Genomic DNA, 25,255 nt, shown 5'->3' with positions numbered 1-25,255 from the left:
ATCTCGATTTTCAAGTTTGGATATCCGGTTCAGTATTTTTAAAACATATTAATTTTTATCTTTATTAATAACTACATTTGATATATTAATATTTATACATAATATTAGTCTTATAATATTATGTTTTTAACTTTTATTATAATATATATATATATTAATATTTTATAAATATTTAATTTATCTATTATATTAAATTTTTAGTATTTAAAAGAAATAATTATTTTAAATTATTTTACGGATTTGGATCCAAATACCTCTGAGTAGTATAATATCTACACATATATCCAAAATCCAAATATCTTGAAGCCACAGATCTGGATACTCTAAATTTTCTGGATATCCGGATCCATTCCACCCCTACTATTTTGTACATATATTTATTTTACTATTCCTCCACTTCTTGATATTTAAATTTGAAAAGCCACCAAAACTGAATTCAGTTTATTTGTTTTTAAAGGAAGTGCATGTGGTTTTGTTTTTGTTTTTATTTCTCCAAGCTGCATATGCCTTAAGTTCAAAGTTCAGACAATATACTTTTGTTGCAATTAGATTATAAATTCTTAGAATAAAATAATGAGAAATTGTCACAAATACCACATTCATAGGATCACTTTTCATGTTTACACTAATCAGTTTTACACTTACTTTTAGTGGAAAATAAAAGATAGTTATACTCATAGTGTTAACTAATCTAGACTTATGATTTATAGTTGAAGGGTGTGGTAAGATTTTTAGAATGTGGAATTTAAGATTCTAATAAATATATAAATAAATACTTAAAAAATATATAAAAAATTGAAAAAATAGTTTCAAACATAATTTTCGATTTTCAAAAATAAATTTTGAAAAAAATAAAAAAAAACATTTCGAAAAAATGAAATTTTTTTTTTTATAAAAAGTTCAAATTTGAAAAAGTATAATTCGAAAAAAAATTATTATTATTTTTTATTATGATTATTATTTTTATTTAAATAATCATTTATATAATATAGATAACAATGGTATAAGAGTCTTTTGCCACTTAATAAATAATATATTTTTGAAAATGTTCATATAGTGGTGGTAAAGATGAAAAGTGGTACTAAGAAAGTGGTAATCATAAAATTTTCCCAATAATGATGTAGAATGAATTGATGTTTAAATGATTTATTCCATTAATTTTATTTCTTTACCATTTAACTTGAATAAACTAGAACAATTATTTGATAAACTCTAAAAAAATATAAAGAGAAGCATTCCTAAATATTCATCTTCAGTTTTGATAAACAAAATATTGGAGATAATATACTTTATTTTAACATATTCTATTCATATTATTATATTAAAATTTATTTTATTATTCTATCTCATCGTTATCATTAGAGTTTTATTTTGTGTAGACTTGTGGTAAAAAGAAGAAAATCAATTTTTTTTAAATTGGATGATATTCAGTTGTAATAAAAAAAATTATTAGATTTTATGGTTAATTCAATTATTATTGAATTGTATTTAAGTATATAAATAAAACTCTTTTCATTTCATAAATAGTGTTACTTTAAAGTTTTCTCAGCTATTAAAAAATGAATGAAATGATTTTTTTATTAGTTATACCTATTTAACAATAGTATTTGAAATACATAAAATTATTTATAAATAAATGCATTTTGCATTAATATTGATGTTATAATTCCATTAGATTCTAAAATGAAATTTAACAAAAAGAGTAAATTTTTTACTTTTTTATTTTGGCATCTAAAGATTTTACTTATTTTTTAGTAAATTAACTTATTTGTTTAATTTCAAACGTCAATTAATAAATTATTAAAAGTATTAGTAGTGGAAACATTAAAAACTCCCCATCACTCCCACGATTAAAATAAAATAATAAAACCGTCGAGTAACCGTAACTCCCTGATGACGTGGCAATTAGAGTTCGCACAGCCACTGTAATAAATATTAAAACATTTTATCATTTTTCTGTCTTCACAAAAAAAAGCTCTCTCTTTGTTTTTTTTTCTAATTCACAGACAGAATCAAAGACCGAGAATCCATCCACTCAAGAACCACTCGAGAACAAATCGAAATCTCACAGCCTATGAAACCTCGTCCTTCTCGTTCGATGTTTGCTTCAATGGATATTTGATTTGCTCTGGGACTAAGTCTGGTGAGGAAGATATGCGTCTTAGTGTTCTCGTCTTCTCCTTCTTTTTTTTTTTTTTTTTTTTTTATCTTTCTTCTTTGTAAACTGGAGGAAGTTCTTATGAATCTGAGGAACTTGTCTGCTTGTCCGTTTTCATTGCTTTGGTCTGAGTGTCGGTAGATCGATGTTTTTAACTGCCATTTAACCGATTTGCTTCACTGCCATGGTTACTGAGCTCAGTACCACGATATTTAGGTTTAAATCTGCTTTAGATATGCGTCTGTTTCTGGATTAGCTTTGCGTTTACTTAGATCGATTCAGGAAAGTGTATGTGAGTAAGCTGATTGAGTATTGTCTATGGATCCATTTACATATATGTATTAGAAATGGCTTAACTCTGAAAGTTGTTTTTTTTTTTTTCATGTTTCAACACTTTTAGAATGTAGCTTGAGTCTTGGTCACTGTCACAATATTGATGACATGTAAATTTCACTTCCTAACCCCTAGAAACTCAACTCAGTCTGGTTGTGTGTGGAAAATGTTTGTTGTCTGTTGATTAATTTATATAACAACGCATGGTTCAAGGGAATGATTTTTGCTGGTTCTATCACCCTTTTTTGTCTCTTCACTTACATCAGTTAGTTCCATATATGTTGTTTTTGTAGTTTACTATGGATCCTGAAAGTGTCATCATGGTGGCTGATGGGAGTGAACCTGCTCTTGTAAATAGTGGTTTAACAATGGAAAGTGTCGGTATTGAAGTAAATGGTTTTGCTTCCGGCGAAACATTGGATGCTACTTCAGAAATTCAGAATGAGAATTCAGGAGATAGTTCCACTTTGGATGTAATTGAACACTCCAAAGAGGTTGCAGCTGAGGTTGGTAACTGGATGGTTAATCTACTCGCCTGTCAGATAAACGGTTTTGTTCTCACTTTTTGTTTTGTTTTGTAGGGTACACAAGTTGAAAATGTAGATGAACCAAAGTGTATTAAAGGCCAAAAGGCTCAACGGAAGCTAAAGAATGAGAAAATCTCAGGTGGTAAGAGTGCTCCATCATCGGTTCATATCAAAAAGAAGAAAGAGAGGAATGGTGCAGATGCTAAAGTTGCAGCATCAAATGGTTCTGTTGCTCCTAGTGCACACACAACAAAGTCTCTAAAGAGCACGCCATTAAACGGTAGAGAGGCTCAAGTCACGGAGGTAATCATCCCTCACAATTTGCTATTAAGTTTTATCTGATTTGGCTTATGCATATTCTCATGTGACCTATTCTTGTGACATATCAGCATGGAAAGCAAGAAGCTGCACTAGCTGAAAGCACCGCCGGGTATTGAGTCCTCTTTCCTCATGGTCTTGAAGACTAGGCATTGGCGCTAAGTCTTATCATTTATCTTTGATACAGGGACAAGGTGAAAGCAAAGGCTCAAAAGAAACAAGTACATGAAACATCTGAAGATGATACTCAGTCTTCTTCTAAGTATTTGTTTCACCTTTATATTTTTACCACCTCTTCTTCCCTGGGGCCTTTCTGCATTTTGGCTCTTATTTTTAGCATTTTATGTTGATTATAACTTTTTTTATGGTTTCTTAGTAGCCCGCAAGCAGAGGATGGCAAACCTCGTAAAGTTGGTGCACTTCCAAATTATGGGTTTAGTTTCAAATGTGACCAACGTGCTGAAAAGAGAAGAGAGGTTCGCGTTTTAATCCGCTTGCTTCTCCTCTCTCCAGAAGCATTTTTAAAAGTAATCATATATCTGATTTCATATGGTGCAGTTCTATGTTAAGCTTGAGGAAAAGACTCACGCCAAAGAAGAGGAGATTAATAGCATGCAGGCCAAGTCCAAGGTTGTCTTCCCAACCCCTCTTCTTTGTCATAGTGTTCTCCACCTACTTTTGCTGAAACAAAACTCTTGCTACTCTCTCAGGAAACACAAGAAGCTGAGCTTAGGAAGCTAAGGAAGAGCCTGAACTTCAAAGCCACACCCATGCCTAGCTTTTATCAAGAACCTCAACCTCCTAAAACAGAGTTAAAGAAGGTACTTATGCTCTCTTCAACAACCATCATCTCACTTTTTTCGTAAAGTACTACTTCTCATTGTTATTTACTTCCAAGTAGATACCACCAACAAGACCAAAATCTCCAAAACTGGGGAGAAAGAAGACTGATTCTGAAGAAACTCAAACTCCTCGCCTAGGTAGACTGAGCTTAGATGAGAAAGCTTCTAAAGATGACTCAACTTCCAAGGGTATTGTGCCAACAGTTGATCACAAGAAGCAACCGTTGCGCAAGTCACTTCCAAGATTGCCATCTCAGAAAACAGCTCTCCCTGATGGAAAAGCCGCAACAACATCAGCAAAGGTGAAACCTGAAAAAGATGCAGAAACTTCAAAACTGTCTTCACATCTCATAGAAGAGGAAGCACAAGTGACTGTATCATCTCATGAGATTGTATCTCCAAGGATGGATGAAGACAGAGCCGAGTCCATTAAGGTATCTGAAGTGGTTTCTGTTGAGCATTAAGATTTACTATATCTCAAGACTCATCTTGCATTAATTAAGGGGAAGCGATATATTTATATAAAGTATGTTCGACAAAAATTTTGGGAGAAGAAATGAGTCGAAGAGTGAAAAAAGCATATGGGTTTGGTTGTAAAGATTTGATGCTTTCGAATATTTCTATGCTTGATGATGGCAATGTTGTTTTATATGTTACGATGTTTACTTTTTTTCTTTTTGATGCTTTGGTTCTGAAAGGCGTGAAGAAGTGGACCATATCCCAATCCGCTAATGAACTTTTGATCCAGAAAAGTTGACATGATAGATGTCCAAATATTCTTCACTAAAAGAAAAGGTGATTGCGGGTTTCACGAGATGATCCACATAACACACAATCCGTATTTTGTCAATACGATCCCCTGTAGATAGTCTATATTTTTCATTGCTAGCCAAGTAAGAAAAGCATACTTTTAGAAAACCAAACATCTTTGTCCCTGATCAGATCATAAGTCGCCTTAGTGGTGAAGGTAGATTTAAACTTATCTCCTTTATATCTCTAGAGAAGCTTCTTCCACATCCAGGAACCCTTATTTGATTGATCCTTTACTGTCCAGATTGCTTTCTCACCCAGAACCAACGCTTTGATCCACTGCGTCCGTAGTGTGCTTTTTCCAGAGATAATATAAGTTTTAGGCAGCTAACTATGTTTGCTTCCTGAAGAGATATCAGTCCTCTCCAACTATGCTACCTTCGCTTTCCTGAGGTTTAGATCAGGGTGTGGCCACAAGAAAGCTGCACATAGCTTCTCTATTTCTTTTATCCAACTCTGAGGCAAGCGGTATGCTGCGATCCAGAAGTTGACAATGCTCATGATCACCCAACTTAAGAACTGTAATCTGCCCACCAATGATAGGTAACGACCAGTCCATGCTCTCATTTTTCGTCTGATTTTTCTACAAGAGGCTCATAATCTGATCTTGTCATTCTTCTGGTGAGAATAGGCAGACCTAAGTACTTCACGGACAAGGTACCAAGTTGGAAAGGAAATGTCGCAAGAATATCCTCTCGGTTTTGATCCATACAACCCGCCAGGTATATTGTTAATTTTTCGATGCTGATTTTTAATCCTGAAGCTACTGCAAACTCATCAAACACCTTAATGATACCTTCAACTGACCTTCTCTGCCCATCGACAAAAACCATAAGATCATAAGCTAATGTTCTTGCACTTGGGATGAAACCCAATCCATCTTTCAGTTGCCTCTTTGTCTATCAAATGAGATAGAACATTCATACACATAACAAAGAGATATGGTGATAGAGCACAGCCTTGGCGTTACTCTCTTTTGCTCTGAAAATAACCTACAAGCTCTCCATTAACTTGGACTGAAAAAGAGGCTCTCGTGATGCAAAGCTGATTCAGTGTATGTACTTAGGCGGGAAACCTAAAGCAGAGGAGTGTTTAAAACAAAATCCCATTGCACCGAATCAAAATCTTTTGAAATAATTTTCATTGCAACATCTTGGTGAAATATCCTCTTCAGAGCCGGCTTAGATAGAGGGACAAGCGGTGCGACCGCTGCGGATCCAATCTGTTGTCCACCTATTTCTTAATAGATAAGAGTTCTTTTTTAAAAAAAAATACATGTATTTTTATATTAAAAATAAAAAGGGCCCAACTTTTTTTTATGAAAGTATTTTTTTATTTTATCATAATTTTACTTTTAAAAATACTTCTGGTATTTTAAGAAAAAACAAATATCTATCAGATTTTTTTTTTTAAATTATTAGATTGAAAATTAGAACTTTTTTTGCCCAGGGCCCATGACACCATTGAACCGGCCCTAATCCTCTTTATAATAGTCTTGCACTATCTATGTTGCAAGTAACACATTCTCCGTCAACAATCTCTCTTTGACAAAAGGAGACTGGTTTTGAGTAATGAACTTAATTTGGAAGAATTTCTTCAGTCAGTTTGCTAGGATTTTTGAGATAACCTTATACATAACATTACACTAGGAGATCGGCCTGTAATCTTTCATGAATCGCACCTCTGTTGTCTTAAGAATCAGAGCTAGTATTGTTGAGTTTACTCTTTTTGGAAGAAAGCCTTTGATAAAAAAAAAGACTGGATTGCCACTGTGAAGTCATTTCCGAAAATTTCCCAGGAAGCCTTAAAAAACTCACTTGTGAATTCATCAGACCCGAGAGATTTATATCATTTGGCATAGCAAATAATGTTTTCTTGAATTTCTTCTTTCGTCACCTCCTGCTCAAGATGAGCAATGTCCTCTGACCCACATCGAAACTGAAAAAGACCTTCCAGTTTTCCCACTGGCATACCCTGATAGTCAGTTGGTTCATTAGTCAAAACCTCTTGAAAAAATCTCTCCTCCTCAGCTTTGATCTCTTCCCCTGTTTTCAGTAGTACCCCATTATGGTCGATCATTTCTCTGATCATATTACGCATCCTACGAATCAGCGCCATTTTATAAAAAAGTACGACTTGTTTTGATCACCTACAATCATCCAATGCAACTTTGATCTCTGTTTAAGGAATTGTTCCTCCATAGCTGAAAGCAACTTCCATTTCTCATAGGCTTATGTTTCTTCCCGAACCAACTCTAGTTGAGGATCAGTTAGTGTACGCTCTTTTGTGCGTTTGGGAAGAGCACCCAAAACCTCCTTCCCCAATTGGCATAACTTCGGTTTCAGTTCCTTCAGTATATTTGAGAACCGAAACATAGCGGAAATTGAGATGTACAGAGGTGCATTTCCATCCCAATGACTCTAAATCACCTATGGAAAGTGTTTGAGTTGAGTTAGAACATTTGCAAATTTGAAGGGCCTGAATTTTCTTACCTCCTCTACTTCCACCGTGGTTCTTCTTCTCAAGTGATCAAAGCAACCACCTGATTCAAAAACACAGTATGAGTTGGGATACCTCTCCACAAGAAATATATCAAGTATCTTGCAAATGAGCCCCATATATCGCTTATTGCACCATGTATACGGTGGCCCATGGTATTTCAGATCCACCAATGAACAATCTCGAACAACATTTTGGAAATCCATCATTTCCATTGTTGTGTGCTGGTCATCAATATAGTTCGAGTGTTCTTGACCCTGCAAGGTCTCATTGAAATCACCACATACCATCCATAACTTATTCTGAAACATACTTGAGTTATGGTGATGTTGGAGATCATCCCATAACTGTTTTCGCTCCTCTACACCATTAGAAGCGTAAACAAACGAACAAAAAAACTCGTCAATGTTGCCATTTAAGAGTATTGAAACAGTGATCACTTGATCACTCTGAAACACTGGTGTGATCTTTACATCATCCCCTCCAAACCACCCAGATGTGCTCCCAACCGGTGTGCTCCGTAGTTAGATATAAGAGACCAACCTTGAAAAATACTTGGGAAAAATCATGGGAGCTTTACTTTCCTTGACTTTTATCTATAGTAAACACCCAATCTGCATACTGATATCACTCAAATTATCCCAAGTAACGACTTTACTCTCTCAAATAAGAGGTTCAGTCGTAGTACTTATGGATCAAATCCACAAGGAGCTAAGACACACAATAGATCTTAATCAGATTATGACTAAGCTAGACAAACAATTAAATAGTAAATAGCAGAGTTTAGGATTGATCACCCTTTAAACAAAGATCTTAAAGGGTGATCAAAGATCTTTACTCTCTCAAATAAGAGGTTCAGTCGTAGTACTTATGAATTAAATCCACAAGGATCTAAGACACACAATAGATCTTAACCAGATTATGACTAAGCTAGACAAACAATTAAATAGTAAATAGCAGAGTTTAGGATTGATCACCCTTTAAACAAAGATCTTAAATAGTAAATAGCAGAGTTTAGGATTGATCACCCTTCAGTCGTAGTTCTTCATCTAGTTGTGCTAAGCTAAGTTTAGGATTGATCACCCTTTAAACAAAGATCTTAGGATTAATTGAGATCAAGCCATTGTTTGACTAAATACCTGAAATTAACTAGTATGATCTAACGAACTAGATACAGACGAGAGTTGGTCTTGTGGGTTAGAGAATATAAATCAAACCCATACGTAAAGCTTTCTGGAAGAAGTATCAATCGATGCAGCGATAGCCCTGTCGATCGATTTTTGAAAGGTGTATCGATCGATTTTTGAAAGGTGTATCGATCGATATTCGTAAAGAATTATCGATCGACACTTTCTCGTGATTAACATACGAGAGTTGAAATACAAGATCCATATTAGATAATCAGATTGATTATATCTTAGTTTGAATTCAAGAATAATTAACATCAATAAACCCCTAAAAACCACTTTAAGTATTACTTAACATACCTGAATCTAGCTATTTTTCTAAACTGTTAACAACCTCAAAACAAATCAATCAAGCAATAAACTTGCTCACCAATCCATTTACTGTTTTAAAACTTATAAACCAATTAATCTAGATTTATTTCAAGACCATAATCTACTGTGTAATCCTAGAGTCTTTGTGGATTTGATCCCTAAGTACTACATCCGAACCTCTTATTTGAGAGAGTAATTCACTCTTTGGAATAATTTGAGTGATATCAAATACATTAGAAGACTTCCAAGAGTCTTCCGAGAGTCTGCCAAGAGTCTTCCGAAAAAGTCTGCCAAGAGTCTTCCGAGAATTTCTGAGTCTTCCAAGAGTCTTCCGAGAGTTTCTGAGAGTCTTCCAAGAGTCTTCTGAGAAATCTTCCAAAGACTAACTCATATCTGAAAAATCTGCATATTCAAACATTGGAAGACTTCCTGAAGACTTCGTGGGACGTCTTCTAGCATAAAATGCATTAGAAGACTTCCCAAAAAGTTTTCCGAGAGTCTTCCAAGAGTCTTTTGAGAAGTCTTCCAAAATCTGATTTAGATCTGAAAATTTTATATATTCAAAAGCATTCAAATAGCTTCAAAAAGAGAAAACTTCAAAAACACATTTTTATGCTTAATAATAAACAAAAAATTGTCACATTAGATTGAATTTATAACTTTCTATAATCCAATGTATAAAACACAAAAAATACATATCCAAAATTTGTACCATTTTGGGCAGAAGAGTTCCTGAAGACTTTGTGGGAAATCTTCTAGCATAAAATGCATTAGAAGACTTGTCTAGAAGTCTTCCGTGAGTCTTCTGATAAGTCTTTCAAAGTCAGTCTCAGATCTGGAAAACCTGCCAATATAAATACATTCAAATGGCCTCAAAACAGATAAAAACTTCAAAAATATAATTTTATCCTTAAATAATAAACAAAACAGTCACGATAGGTTGAATCTATAGCTTTTTAGAATCAATACTATTAAAACAAGAACATGCCCCATTGATATTAATTGAGTCCAATTTTTTTTAAAAAACTGATTTTTATATAACTGCATATAATTATATTAAAACACTAACTACATTGTAATTTATAACTTCCTCTAGCAGAAGCAGTTATCAGGTTCTCTTTAAAAGCGCTTTTTATGATCATCGATTAATTTCTCAGTAACAAACAAATACGGAACTCAGACATAAATTCAGAGTACACAAATTATATTTTCTATCCATTTGTGGTTTCTGAATTCACTTTCTAACTGATTTCCTTCATTCCACTTACTGGTCTAAGACTACAAAAATTAAGACAAGGGCCATGTTCGAAAATGCTTGGGAATATACTATATTATACTAAATTTAGATGGGAATATGTCAGAAGACTTCTTGGGAAGTCTTCTTGTGAAGTCTTCCGGAAGTCTTCCAAACCATAACCTAATCAAATAACTAATTAAATAGCAAATAATAATTCATTAAACTTATAATCAACTTATAAAGTGTTTAGTATACACAAAACTAAACATATGGAGGTCAAAACAAGTTTTTTAAAGTTAAGATTCCAAAATCTAATCCTAAAAATACCAACAATACTATAACATATGTTAACAAACCCTAAACTAAATGCTATTATGACTAATTCTACATTCACTCATCTATGTTAAAAATAATTCAAATTTAGTAAAACTAAATTTTTATCGTTTTGAAATGTTTATTAATACATGATTTCTATTTTTTCTCTTTCAAAATATTTTTTATTAAATTGATTAATTATTTTTAAGATCTAATACATGAGAATACTTTCCCTAGAAGACTTCGGACTTCGGAAAGTCTTCTGGAAGACTTCGATTTAGGCGGGAACCCTAAATTCTACTAAAATGTTGGCAGGATATGTCAGCTTTTGTGAGTCTTCCAGACCCTATAATCAAATAACTAAGCAAAAAACACTTTCTTAAACTTTTAAGATATTTAGAAAGTGTTTAAATCAAGTTATTAGATAGTTACTAATCTCATATAGGTCAATTTATAAAAAAAAATAAGATGAGATTTTAAAATCTCACCCTAAAAATAGAAACAATACTACAACATATGATACGTTACCCTAAACCAAATGATATCATGACTCAATCTAGATTCACTCATCTATGTTAAAAATAATTCAATTTCAGTAAAACTAAATTTCCATCTTTTAGAAATGTTTATTAATACATGATTTTGACTTTTTCCCTTTGAAAATATTTTTTATAAAATTTATTTATTATTTTTAAGATCTAATCTATAAGAAGACTTTCTCTGGAAGACTCCTAGATGACTTATGGAAGATTTTGATTTAGGCGGGAAACCTAAAGTTTTCTAAAATTTAGGCGGGAACCCAAAATTCTACTAAAATTTAGGCAGAATGTGTCGGAAAACTTCTTTTTAAGTATTTTGTGAGTCTTCCAGACCCTAAAATTAATTAACTATGCAAAAACACTTTTTTAAACTTAAAAGAAACTTAGAAAATGTTTAAATCAAGTTATTAGATACTTATTAAACATATATATGTAAATTTAAAAAAAAAATGAAGGTAAGATTTCAGAATCTAACCTTAAATATACATACAATACTATAAAATATGTTACCAAACCCTAAACCAATGCATCATGAACCAATATACATTCACTCATATCAATTTCAGATGAACTAAATTTACATCATTGAAAAATATTTATTATTACATGATTTCAATTTTTTATGCATCAAAATAATTTTTATAAAATTATAAACTTATTTTTAAGATCTACTGAACGAGAAGACTTACAAATAAGTCATCATAGAGAAGACTTCTTCTCTAACGGAGGGTTATAATGGTAAACTGAATATATGTTTTTTGTTTGTTCATAAGGGGACTGTCGTAATTTCAATACGTTTTTGGGTTACTTTTGCATTTGATTAAATTTTGGGTACACTTTTGTATTCAAAATCAAGTTTTGAATCTGTAAAATCCCCCAATTTTAAAATCTATTTATTATTTAGTTTAACTGATTTCTTTATAATCATAAAATATAGGATTTTGTTTTTTAGTTATTTTTTTTTGCTAAAAATTTAGGATTTTGTTAACAACATTTTTTTAAACTTTGATCGTTTAAGTTTCAAATATTTAATTTAAAACTAAATATAAGAATATTCAAAGTATATTCTCTTATTTGTTGTGGTGACTTAAACAAAAAAAAAAAGCAAAAGGAATTACAAAACTTGAAAAATATTTTATTTTTTATTGATTTTTGTAAATAATTTGGCTGTCAAACTCTTCATTATGCAACTTGACAACGCAGAAACCTAAATAGCAGTATGCTTTTCTGTCACACGTGTGTAAGTTATGGGCGTTGAGTCGTTGACCCTAAGCAGTACTCCATAACGTTCCATAAACGTGATGCCAATCATTTCTTAAACGTGATGCCAATCATCCCAATAAACGTGATGTCTTACAGATTAACATGTGTCACATCTGTCAGGCATATATAATGTTATTAAAGCTTTGATTTATTTTATTTTCGAGTCAGAAAAATATAATAAATAATTTTCTGCGTTTAATGGCTGAGATCTACAGAGAGAATCATTACGTAACAATTATTATTTGGCGTTTATAATGGCTGAGATCTACCGACAACTAATATACTCTAAATATTTGTTTATATAACACTACTCCTTCGTTGACAAAAAAATAAATAATAACACTACTCCTTTCTGTCTTTTGTAGAAGTCCCTTTTATCGATCAATTTAAATAATTATCCATTAATATTTTTACACCACACATTTAGATTCAAATCTCATAAAATGCAAATCTATCTTATTAAAACTCATGTACAAATTAAGTTTGTTTGAAAACATGTAAAATTGTTTGGAAACATAGATTGTAATTTAAAAAAATGTTTGTTTGAAAACATGGATTACAGTTTTAAAAAAGAGATTTGTTTAGAAACATATATTGTAGTTTTAAAAAATAGGTCTGTTTGGAAACATGGATAACAGTATATTAAGAGAAAAAAAATAATGGGCTTATATTCTTAAGAAAATTTAGAAGTCCATTATATTATGAGAAACTATCTATCTGGTACCTAATCGTGTTCAGTTTAGGTCTGTTTGAGTTTCGGGTTTCCAAGGTCAAAGATTTCAGTTTCATTCTAATATTTCTAAATTTTAGTTTGGGTTCGCATCAAATTTGTGCGGGTTCAGTTTGAGTTCTGATAACCCATTTAAATTAAGTATAAAATTTTAATATTCATTATATATTTATATACTTGAAATTTCTCAAAAACTATAAACAAAATAATATATTAAATATAAATTTGAATAACATATGTCAGAATACCTAAACTTAACATATAAATTACTTTAGTTCAAATATTTGGATAGAGAATCAATAATTATTTTAAGTATTTTTGGTGTTTTAAGTATACTTTTACTATTTTATATATTTACTATTGATTATTTGTATATATTTTCAAGTATTTAAACCAACTTAAAAGTATCATATATATTTTAGATGTTATATATATATATATATATATTAAATCTAAAAATAATTAATATATATATAAGTATATAAATCTATTTCGGTTACGTTCGGGTACCCGGAATACTTCGGTTCGGATCGGATTCGGTTTCGGTTCTCCAAAAACCAAAATTTTGATTAATTCAGATATTTAATCAATTTCGGTTTGGGTTTGGTACTACTTTTTCGGATCGAGTTTGATTCGGTTCTTCAGATTCGGATATTTTACCTAGCCCTTATATTATTGACATGAAAAACAAATAGAAACATATATTTGAAAAATATATCAGCGCGGTAGCGCGGATCAAAGTCTAATAATATATTATAGAGGAAAAAGTTACATGAGATTTCAACATAATACAAGATGTACCGTTAAAAGTAAATTTTATAGGATGGTTCAGAATGATACATTCAAACATGAATTTCATAAGACAAATAGAATTATCTGTTGTAAAAAAAGTTTATATAGTATTTTCCATAATTTATAATAACATAATTAATCAGACTTTAAAATAAACTAGAACTTGATCCATGCACCCGCGCGGATGTTTGTTTTTAATTTCTTATAAATAAATATTTACTTGTTTAAACAATTGTTTTTATGACATTTTTAAACATAATAATTTTATAGTTTGTATTGAGTAGTTTTATTTTATCTTGTAAACCATCAGTTCTATCATCCATATTTCTACAATATGACCTTATATCCGCACAATTTTTTTTTCTGTGGATCAAAATTTTATAATAAACCATCGATTCTGTCATCCATATTTTTACAGTATGACTTTATATCCGCACAAAATTTTTTTTCTATGGATCAAAATTTTATGATAATATATAATAAATTGTTCTATATACTATTTATAATACATGTTACTATATATTTTATACTTTTCAACATTTATCATACTGAATTTATATTGGACTATTATTTATATCAAAATATACTTAACACAATATATTTATATATTCATCTATATGTTATATAAATGAATCTTTTTTATGTGACTTTTATTTTAGTTATTTCTAATAAATAATAAAAATATAATTATATTAGCTTTTAAAACAATATTGTTCATTAACTTTAAAGCTAGGTTTCTTAATTATTTCCAAACACACATATATATTTAATAAAATACTAAAAGACAAAGAATACTAAAAGCTAGATTTATTAATTATTGTTGCTATAATTGTTTTGTTAGAATTTGATTAGGAAATGCATTAATTAAAAAAAAGAAAAAAAATTAAAAGGTATGTTAATTAATAACGTCGGTGGCATGAAAGTGTAAATAATTCGGAAAACTAAAAGATATATTTTATTGGTACTTCTCTTTTGATAATGGTGATGATTCAGTTTGAGATTATTGGTTGTAAAACTCTTATCTCTTTTGGATTTTTAACAAAGGAAAACCTCCTACTCTAATGCCATTTGATTGACAGACGGAGGCCTCTGATTTCGGTTCTTTTGCAGTTGTTTATAAGAAAGAAATGTTTTTTGATCGCCGGGTCGTGCTAATTCCATATGAATCTATACAGAGAACCATGTGTCTAGGAAACTATCTAGCTTGGTTTGGAAAGCACTTGTTGGAATGTTGGGTTAAAGATTTTTTTTTGTTGCTAAATGTTACAGCCTAAATGTTGAACTATTGACTCTACTAGTTTGAGATATAGTTTTAAATTTTTTGATGTAAAATTTTGTCTGTAAATGTAGCTGCATAATTTTTCTACAACACATAAAATATTAAGTTAGTAAATATAAGTTTTACAGTCATTTTTTTATTATAGCTTTAAAAACTTATTTAAAGAATGATTCCTAATTTTATAAGTTGGTAATTTATAACAATGCCACGAATTATACAATGTATTAAAATATTAAAACACTGAAAATTTTGAGTATTATCAAGTTTAAAATTTAACAATTTCACACCAAACTTAAAGTATTAGATGTTTGGTAAAGCAATTTTTGTATCAACGATGATTTTTGTTACTAAAGGATTTTATACTATGAATAAGGATGTGGTTTTTGAAGTAGTTTTTTTTTTTTGACGTCAGTTTAGGAAGTAGTTAGTGGAGCTAATTTTCCTATTTTATATTATACAGATATAAAGAGTATTAAAAGTAAGTACAAATTAAATAGGTTGTTGGTATCAAAATATATATAAAAAAATGGATTATTACTAATATATGTCCAATAAAAAACCATCATTAAACAAATATAATCAATATGTTGTAAGAAATATACGATTCAAAGGTCAATTTTAAACACAAAGTTAAATTATCACATTTACATTACACAATGTGTTTTGTAGATGTAACAATATATGATTATTTATATGATGACATGTCTAATATAGTAATATATAAAGTTTACATGAAAAATAAATATCAACAAATAAAAAGTGAAAATCAATACCGGGCGGCTGCGCGGATCAATCTCTATTCTCTAGTAATATATAGTAATATATAAAGTTGAATAATAGATTGCAAGACTTTGACAAGTAAAACAGCATATATATAGTTAGTGCACAACACACAATTTCACAACCTACTTAATATCTTATACTTTGAAAAGCATCTAACTTTTTTCTTATTAAGATTATAATGGTGAGAAAATATACTCTTTCTCGATAAAATCTGCTCATTCTGCGGGATTCTACCACTAAAATCTGCTCATTCTTTTTACCAAAAAAAAAAAATCTGCTCATTCTTCGTTCTATTGTCACTACTTTTTTTGCCTTTTGTTAGAGGATGGTGAAACTAAATGGGTCCTAAGCCATTGTTTCATTTTTCTTTTGTTCAAATAAAATGTAATGACTATATTTTATTTTTATTCTCAGGATTTGAAATTACTATTTTCCGTTATTTTAATTATGTCGTGCCATTTACAATACGGAGACGGTCGGATGACTCTAAGCATCAAGGATTTTACAGCGGATGCTAACAATAAAAACACTGATTATTCTCAAGTAATCTTTTTTTTGTCATTAACTATTTTCATTTTGATTTCTAATATAAAATAACCTACGTTAACAAGAAGATCTTCTTACAGGCGTTTAGAGATGCATGGAAAGCATTATGCAGAGCAGATGGAAAAGATGAGGCAACATCTCTAGTAATTCATGCCAATGAAACATATACTATACAACCACAACGGTTTCTAGGTCCTTGTGTGTCTCGTGCTATTCATATTCAGGTATTTGTCAAAAACAATGATGTGGAGATTATATAAGGTTTCATTATTTCAAATCTTGCTTTTCTGTTTGTGCTTTTACATGCAAATAAAAGGTTCACATTTTTATATGTCTGTATACATTTAATCAAGCGGTGGTGGCGGACCCATGTTTGATTTTAAGGGGTGTCAAAGTCCAACATAATTCTTATAGAAAAGAAAACAAACAAAAAATATGTATGAGGGCTGGGTTGAACTAGGGAAAGTTGTGTCAGATATTAAGGAAATTGACCAAATGAGCTAAGATTTAACCCGTGTCAGATGACACCCCTTCCTCTAACGTAGGTCCGCCTCTCGTGGTACGTAGTCTCGTGATAAGAGAAAAATTTGGGACAAGACGTAAACCCATAAGTCTTGGGTTTGATTCCTGGTACTAAGTTGTCATTTGTTTAGTCAAGCGACATGGAGCAATGTTTTAGATTACATTTAGAAAATTTGACACTATCAAAGCTCCTACTGGATTACGAAGCATTGTCAAGCCAAAAAGTTAATACTGCCAAATCATTTATTAATTTTTCCAGTAAGACACCACAAGAAGTAAAGACAGCAGCAAAACACATCATATGGATCACTAGAGAGGGAGGGGTTGGAAAGTATCTACGGTTGCCAGAACATGAACATTTTGGTAGAAGAAAGAAGGATTTATTTACCTCGATTGTTGATAGAATAAGGCAGTGTGCAGCTAACTGGTCCACACGCTTCCACAATGCTGCAATATGTCCTTACAGCTATACCATCCTACATGATGTCTTGTTTCGAGCTCCCTCTCAGCCTCTGCAAAAGAATACAATCAGCTTTAACTCGATTTTGGTGGGACTCTTCTAGTGAGAAAAGAAGTATGTGTTTGGTTTCATGGGACAACTTGGCAAAACCTAAGGTGTTGGGAGGTCTGGGACTACGAGACATCCAACTCTTCAACCAAGCTCTACTCGCAAAGCTAGCTTGGAGAATCATAACAGTTCCATACTGCCTCCTAGCCAGAGTCCTAAAGGGTAAATATTGCCATAAAGAGAGTTTCCTAAATGTGAATTTACCCTCTACTTGTTCCCACGGGTGGAGAGGGATTCTACATGGTCGAAATCTCCTACGAGACAATATTGGGAATGGCTATAGGAAATGGTCAGACCACAAGCGTCTGAAAAGATTCTTGGATCTCCCTTGACTCAAACCTAAAACCATACGGACCTATCAATGAGAATGCACTAAACCTCAGGGTATCAGACTTGCTTACAAGCAACATACGCTGGAACAAACAGAGGATAGAAGAAGTGTTACCTGAGCTGAGTGATCAAATCCAATCACTAAAACCGAGCACGTCATGCGCTAAAGACGTTTATATCTGGCAACCGCTACCCTCAGGGATCTATTCCACGAAGTCTGGGTATAATCTCGCAGCAAATACCCCTCGTCAAGTCCCACCTACTGCATACCTGGGAGAATTCAATTGGATAAAGGAGGTTTGGTCATCTAAATGCCCCCCAAAGCTAAGAGTGTTTCTATGGTCCATTATCAAAAGAGCAATCTCCCTAGGTGAAAATTTACAACGACGAGGATACTAACCAATGTAGCCTGTCCAAGATGTGGAGAGCTGGAAACACCAATGCACGCCTTCTTCCTCTGTTCGTTCGTGCAGGAAGTGTGGCAAAAAGCTCCCCTCACAAAGACAGTTTACATAGATGCGACTGATGATTTCCAAGCTGTCTTGGTAAAGTTCCGACATGTAACTTGTCTTCCACCGTCAGGTATCTCATCCCCCGTCCTTCCTTGGATCTGCTGGTCGCTTTGGACGGCGAGAAACAGACTGATTTTCGAAGACAAGAAGCTCAACCCTAACGAAGTCATGCTTAGAAGTTTAGTCTCAGCTCGTGAATGGATCCAAGCTCAAGAAAATTTACCACAGAAGCACAAGTGTTACCTCAAGGGCCCCAGTTTCACCGGAACGATGCATGGTAGCAAGCAAACTACGACATGCAACTCCGACGCGTCTTGGAACTCAACTACTAGGAAAGCAGGCCTAGCGTGGATCATCTCAACACTGACATCAAATCAACTCCACGAAGGATCGCTACGCACTGAAAAACGTCAGTTCACCTCTCATGGCCGAAGCTCTCGCGCTTCGAATCGGGTCTTCTAGCAGCTGCAGATCTCGACATCATTAGCCTCAAGGTCTGCTCCGACTGTCAAACGCTCATTAGAGCAATCCAAAACAGGCCCCAGATTAAGGAAATCTTCGGTATCGTTTTCGATATCATGCAGATCTTCTCTGCATTCGCATCTATCTCTTTCTGTTTTGTTCCACGATCTGAGAACCGTAAAACTGATCTGTTAGGTAAACAAGCCTTAGTTTCATCTGCTTCTGTACTTGTTTGAACTGCTTGATATTGGGCTTCGTTTTCGGCTCTATATCCTTTCTGCTTTAATATAATTTTCGTAGCACAAAAAAAAAGAAAATTTGAGATTGAGCTACTCGTCGATATCAATTTCCTAGGGGCTATATAGGCATCGGTCCAGGCATCTACACTTAAATAAAAATATGTTTATAATTATATACTTCCAATATTTATAAAATGTGATTATGTATATGACATTTTGTCAAGATTGATGGGAAACTTGAGGCGCCAAAAACGATTGAAGAGTGGGGAGACATAGGAGAAGGTAGGTGCTGGCTATGTTTCAAAAACGTGAAAGGTATCGTCCTCAATGGGTCTGGTGTCCTCCACCCTCATGGCGAAGCTTGGTGGTCGTCTGTTGATCACTCCAATCGACCACGGGTCTGTATTTTTTTTTTTTGCTATAAAAATGTTTTTTTTCTTAGGGCTTACTCAGTCAAGATTATTTGACGTTTCGACTATTAGGCAACCTTTTTATGTATAGTTTATTTTCATTATGCAGGCAGTTGGATTTAATGCAAGTGCTGACATAATATATAGTGGACTAACTCAATTCAATAGCCCAAAGAATCATGTTTCAGTTTATAATTGCACCAACGCAACTTTATCAAATCTTCATCTCATCGCACCTAAAGATAGTCCAAACAGTGATGGTATCGACATTGCTCTTTCAAACAATGTCCAGATTTTCAATTCATCTATCCAAACAGGTATTTAATTTTTAATATATATTTGTCAATATACGCTACTATACACGGTTCAGCTACAAGAAAATTATGCAACTTAATTATTAATTATAGATATGAACTCTTTTGCAAGGAACTGAAAGACTTTAAGATTACAAGTAAAACTTCTCTATGGATTTCTTTTCTTTTTAACCACATCTATCCTTCGTCGTATCTTAGTTATTTTTGTTTATTAGTTTACCGTCGATGATCTCTCCGGTTCCAGTTGTAACCGACTTACTCCATTGGATCTTTAATTTTAATAAAAGCATTTGGTGTTCAAAAACAAAAAAATTATATATATATATATATATATATGGAATGGTTTTAGGTGACGATTGTGTTGCGATTAATGGTGGTTCACACGATATCAACATAACTCATGTGACATGTGGTCCGGGCCATGGCATCAGGTTCTCACACCTATGTCTTATAAATGTTTTTCTTGCATTTCTCTGGTTGTAAATTGTCGTTAAATATTATGTGAGTAAGCAACTGAGAGTTCTCAGTTCAAGTGTTAAAAATGTTATTAATGGTCTATAGAAAGTTAGATTTATAGTTACTAGATTTATATTATATGTTTATACTATAGATTAGACTGCCCATCTATATAAGAGAATCATATACAGTTTGATGCAATTTGATTGATTTTATTGGGAAAATATTTTATGAAATGGAAGATACTAACACAATGGCAGGTGCACACATTTAGATTTTAGTTTGGCTTTTAATAGGAATGTCATATACATCTTTCATGTGTTTAGCATATATTAGATTTTGATTATTTTAATTTTACACACTTGCGAATGCAGTTTTTATATCTTACAGCGGCATCTTTTATTTTCACTGCAAAGATTTTTCTTAAGGTTGAATTATTTTGGAAAATAAATAAATTAGATGTTAACATCTCTTAAAAAAACTGCAGTATTGGAAGTTTGGGCAGAGATGGGCTAACTGAAACGGTTGAGAACGTGCAAGTAAGACACTGCAGCTTCAATGGTACTATGTATGGGGCAAGAATCAAAACTTGGGCTGTAAGCTTCTGTAAACAATTAAATTTACATATGAATATTTTTATATTTTTAGATTTATCTAATTGCATCTTGCATAATTTTGTAGGAAGGCAAAATTTTATATTTTTATATTTATCTAACTGCATCTACCTTACGTAATTTTGTAGGGAGGCAAAGGGTTCGCCAAAAATATTATATACGAGAACATTACATTAATAGATGCCGCATATCCTATCATCATCGATCAGCATTATTGTAATGGTGGGTCAGAACTGTAAATCAGGGGTAACATTTCTATTTATAATTTTTTGGCATCAATTTCTATTTATAAATTATAGTCATATTTTTTTATCAAAAATACAGTAAAAACTCTATAAATTAATAATGTTGGGACTATGATATTTTATTAATTTATAGAGTTATAAGTTTACAAAAATTTCTTTTTTTAGATTTTTTTTTTTATTTTTGAGTATATTTTTATATAAAATAAGAAAATAGTTAATTTTACCTTTTATATATTTATCAAATTTTTGAAATTTGACTTTCATATTATTTTTTATATTTTTTGTGTATATGAAATATGTTCTATATAATTTAATTGTGGTTATAGATATATTTTTACGAAATATCATCAAAATATATTGAATTATCAAGAAAAAGTATAGATAATCTCATTGTGAATATTAAAAACAATACAATGGTTTGTTTGTACACATATAAAATGTATATATATATATATATTAATTTATGATTTTAATGAGACCATATATTTACATAGAACTTTTTTTAAAAAATATTATTTTTTTATTTTATCGATTTGTGTCATATTTTGAACTAGCCCAACTCAAAATCAGATGAAGTTATTAATTTATAGTTATTATGAATTTACCGATATTAATTTATAATCTACTAGTATGTGTATAACCACTATTACTTGTGCTATTACAAATATTGACTTATGAAACTAAATTTTTTAAATTGCTTATACTTTAGGAATGTGAAATTCAGCACTCATTTTATTATTTATATATGATTTTACGTTTTTAATATTTTTGAAAAAAAATGTATTCATGTTGTGAATCATGCAGGCTACTGCTGTGAAAGTGAGCGATGTGACATTTAGAAATTTCAGAGGGACATGCGCAGATGATATTGCGATAAAACTAGCTTGTGACAAGCTAGTAAATTGTCAAAACATCGTGATGGAAAATATAAACATCGTTTCTTCATCTTCAAAAGAGCATCTCTCCACGTATTGTCAATACGCTAATGTAGTTACTCACTTTGTCAACGTTGATATCAAGTGTGGTTCAACCTCAAGCTCCGACTTCGACCCCGTATTCTCAACCTCCGGCGCCCTGTGCTGAACCTCCGGCACCATCTCTTCTTACATATCTTATCTAAGGCGCCATCTTGTGAAGCTTATCAAAGTGGTGATGAGATTTGTCAGTTGGGATCTAACGAACAAAAGCATCAGCATTGTTGAAGTTTTTCAACAAAAGTATTTTATAATATAGTCCAATCTACAACTAGATTTTAAATATGAAAAACAGACCAATAATAGCTTGACAAATTTAATAAAAGTACTAGATTTTGACCCGCGCTTTTAAAGCGCGGGATTATTTCTGAAATGAATTTTTTTTTGTTATAAATTTATATTTATAATTATTTATCGACATTTAAATATTACAAATGAAACATTTTATTCAGTGTTTTGAAACTCGATCTAGACCCGTGGTTAAATCGGAAAACCTGGTGATTCGATATTTAATCCAGTTTATTTTTCAAGAAAAACTCATTAGTTAAAAATCTTATAAACCTGCTAAAACCCGGGATTCGACTACCAATTGAACCAATGAATGACCCGATATATAATCCGATTTGACTTAAATTATTATATTTAGAGCATTTTAATATATATATATATATATATATATATATATTTATGAATGTCTAGATGTTGGTGGATATATTTTGATTGTGATGCTTCAGTTTTACAAATATTAACAATACAATGTTTTGGCAAATTTTATTTTATTTTATATATGTTGGTGAAGTATATATATATTGGTAGGATTAAATGTAGGGATAAGTTTATTCTTGATACACATGTTAAACTCAATATTTTCAGGTTATGCATAAAATCTAAGAGCCATAGTTTTCTAATTACATAAATATATTTCTGATCTTTTGGCATTCTGACAATCTTTGTTAACAGCATGCAAATATATTTTTTAAACCTTTTTATTTTGAAAGTTTTTAGCTTCCTATAATCATGATATGTAACTTATATTTCCAAAAAAAATCAACTAAACGGACTAAATTAAATTTTAAATTTTGAAAATCCTTCTTGTTTTATAAGTTTAGATTTTCTACATGGAAAAAATTTGTAATCATTTTTATTCCAAAACAAATCCTCTTTTTTTGGTTTGTAATCTCAATTTTTGTCAACTAAACCTAATTGTTAAATTAAATTAATAGAAACCTTGTTATTCAATAAGTTTAGATCTTTCGATATGAAATGAATTTCAAGTTTAGATCGCAAAAAAAAAACATGTAGGTTTTATGATGACCCAAAGATATATATAGTTCTTTTACAAAAAAAGAAAGAAAGAAAGATATATTTAGTTTTATATTGTCATTGTTTGTTAAGAAAGCATAGAGTATGTAACTACGTTTTTAGACTCAGTTTCATTAGTTTTGTTAAAAATTTATGTTACTGTATAAAAGTCCAGCAACAACAATATATAACATAAAGTAAACATGTGATATATAATACAATATTTGTATAACATTAAGTAATAATGAATCAATATTACACGAGTAAATAAAACGGAGGAGTATAGTTCAGACATATCACAAAGACAACATAGGGTAGATTTAGATAGCATAAATAAAGTAAAATATCTCCTAAAATACTGGTATAAGTTGTTAGGTTAGGCTGTATATTTCATTTAATAAAAGGTATTAGTCAAAATATAATGATATTTAATAAATGTATTTGTCCAACATATAATACTTGCAAGTAGATAAATATTGCTTCTGTTTTAATAGTATTGATAGATAAACATCTGTTATTAGCTAAAACAGATTTTTTCAAAAAAAAAAGAAGTTAAAATAGAATGATATGTAAATATTTTCAAAATAAAAAAATACCTGAAAAAAGTCTTCATGCTTGAGTTTCAGTTACTTTTAATAAAATATTATTTGAGCTCCTAACACACAATTCTGGTCCAAATAGTTAAAGTCCTAAGTATCTTCATTTAGACTCATATCTTCATTGTTTAAAAAACAATTGTTGACTACATAATCGTTAATATTGTTAATATTATGGTTATGATTTAATTGATCCATATAACATTAAATAAAGGGTAACAAATTCCAATATATTGTAGTTATGATTTAAAAGATTCACATAACACTAAATAAAATATTGATACATAAACAATTATTTAATATTTATCAATACATACATATAATAATTTTTTATTAACGCATAACGTTTAAAATATATTTGTAATCAATCCTGAGAATATTTACATATAAAATAGAACACTATCTATTTCTAGTTTATTAAAAGGTAGAATATTTTAGAATACTTTGATTTGAGATTTAAGGTTTAAAAATATTGAGCTACTAAATATTCAGAAATAAACTACTATATTAATAATTTATATTCGTATATAATCAGAATATCCCAGTTTCTGAATTTAAAATACAGTTCTACAATCGAAAAAACAATATTGAGCATAAAGAGTCGACTACTTTAAATTATGAGATTTTCTGTTGGTTTGGATATGGAAACCAGAAAAATATAATAAAAATTTGTTTTCTAAGTTTTTTTTTCTTATTTTTAAAACATAATACTTTTCTAAGCATAAAAACAGATGTTTTTTGAAACAAACACAGTTGTTAAAAAAGTAAGGAAACAAAACAATATGATTAATATATCACACTTGTTTAAAGGTGTCAGACGACAGATCATTTATCTAAAATTAACCATAGTATAGGAATGGTTTATATAACTAAAATGATGATATCATATCGAAGTCCATTAAAAAACTCAGGTCTTTAGGAGAAAAAAAAAACTCAAATGTTACATTTTGGAGTTTCCAGAAAACAAAAGTGAAATCTTGTTTCTCTATAATAACATCACACAAATCTTGAGCAATTCTAAAAGAAAAAATAAGAGATAGCAGACCAAATCTGACTTCAAAAAGCACCACAAATAATGTCAATCTTCTTTCAACAGCAGTGTCCTTTGGCTTTTCCCATCATACCCACATCCCACTCAGATCAACCAATTTTACCAAAATGATAATCATCATTTCAATTCAAACTTCACCTCCGTAGCCGATTTTTGTATGCCATATGATAATATTAAGATTTTTGTGATG

General features: G+C 31.0%; 3 protein-coding genes across 6 annotated transcripts; all 3 read left to right on the top strand.

The window, feature by feature from the left end:
- Window positions 1-1,934: 1,934 nt before the first annotated feature.
- LOC103834563 (protein WVD2-like 5) lies at window positions 1,935-4,857 on the top strand. Of its 4 annotated transcripts, none has more exons than XM_009110633.3 (9): window positions 1,935-2,143; window positions 2,785-2,997; window positions 3,073-3,321; window positions 3,408-3,448; window positions 3,524-3,598; window positions 3,716-3,812; window positions 3,895-3,966; window positions 4,047-4,157; window positions 4,238-4,857. In XM_009110633.3, the coding sequence occupies exons 2-9, from the start codon at window positions 2,791-2,793 to the stop codon at window positions 4,640-4,642; spliced, it is 1,257 nt and encodes a 418-aa protein (XP_009108881.1). In that variant the 5' UTR covers window positions 1,935-2,143; window positions 2,785-2,790; the 3' UTR covers window positions 4,643-4,857. The 4 variants fall into 4 exon arrangements, with proteins under 4 accessions (XP_009108881.1, XP_009108879.1, XP_009108880.1 ...); XM_009110631.3 differs by having other exon boundaries at window positions 3,713-3,812; XM_009110632.3 differs by having other exon boundaries at window positions 1,944-2,154; window positions 3,713-3,812.
- A 12,579-nt stretch (window positions 4,858-17,436) lies between these two features.
- Window positions 17,437-17,892, top strand: LOC117127515 (uncharacterized mitochondrial protein AtMg00310-like). Its single transcript, XM_033278076.1, has one exon. The coding sequence runs from the start codon at window positions 17,437-17,439 to the stop codon at window positions 17,890-17,892; it is 456 nt and encodes a 151-aa protein (XP_033133967.1).
- A 438-nt stretch (window positions 17,893-18,330) lies between these two features.
- LOC103834581 (polygalacturonase) lies at window positions 18,331-25,037 on the top strand. The gene is made up of 9 exons (XM_033278075.1): window positions 18,331-18,811; window positions 18,865-19,088; window positions 19,328-19,501; window positions 19,623-19,830; window positions 20,177-20,258; window positions 20,771-20,879; window positions 21,026-21,132; window positions 21,852-21,855; window positions 21,947-25,037. Exons 1-9 carry the CDS (start codon window positions 18,331-18,333, stop codon window positions 22,223-22,225), a joined length of 1,668 nt encoding a protein of 555 aa, XP_033133966.1. The 3' UTR covers window positions 22,226-25,037.
- The last annotated feature ends 218 nt before the right edge of the window (window positions 25,038-25,255 follow it).

This window comes from Brassica rapa, chromosome A08 (genome assembly GCF_000309985.2).
Source record: "Brassica rapa cultivar Chiifu-401-42 chromosome A08, CAAS_Brap_v3.01, whole genome shotgun sequence".
Classification (NCBI taxonomy): domain Eukaryota; kingdom Viridiplantae; phylum Streptophyta; class Magnoliopsida; order Brassicales; family Brassicaceae; genus Brassica; species Brassica rapa.
This window is presented reverse-complemented; position numbering and strand designations above follow the sequence as displayed.

What these genes read in the sequence shown, in the direction of transcription:
- LOC103834581 (XM_033278075.1), top strand. Translation starts at nt 18,331, where the DNA reads ATGCACGCCTTCTTCCTCTGTTCGTTCGTGCAGGAAGTGTGGCAAAAA. An exon ending in ATCGCTACGCACTGAAAAAC is followed by an intron (nt 18,812 to 18,864) that starts GTCAGTTCACCT and finishes CGGGTCTTCTAG; the next exon opens with CAGCTGCAGATCTCGACATC. An exon ending in CCTTAGTTTCATCTGCTTCT is followed by an intron (nt 19,089 to 19,327) that starts GTACTTGTTTGA and finishes CATTTTGTCAAG; the next exon opens with ATTGATGGGAAACTTGAGGC.
- LOC117127515 (XM_033278076.1), top strand. Translation starts at nt 17,437, where the DNA reads ATGCTGCAATATGTCCTTACAGCTATACCATCCTACATGATGTCTTGT.
- LOC103834563 (XM_009110631.3), top strand. Translation starts at nt 2,791, where the DNA reads ATGGATCCTGAAAGTGTCATCATGGTGGCTGATGGGAGTGAACCTGCT. An exon ending in CTAGCTGAAAGCACCGCCGG is followed by an intron (nt 3,449 to 3,523) that starts GTATTGAGTCCT and finishes TCTTTGATACAG; the next exon opens with GGACAAGGTGAAAGCAAAGG. An exon ending in CTAAAACAGAGTTAAAGAAG is followed by an intron (nt 4,158 to 4,237) that starts GTACTTATGCTC and finishes ACTTCCAAGTAG; the next exon opens with ATACCACCAACAAGACCAAA.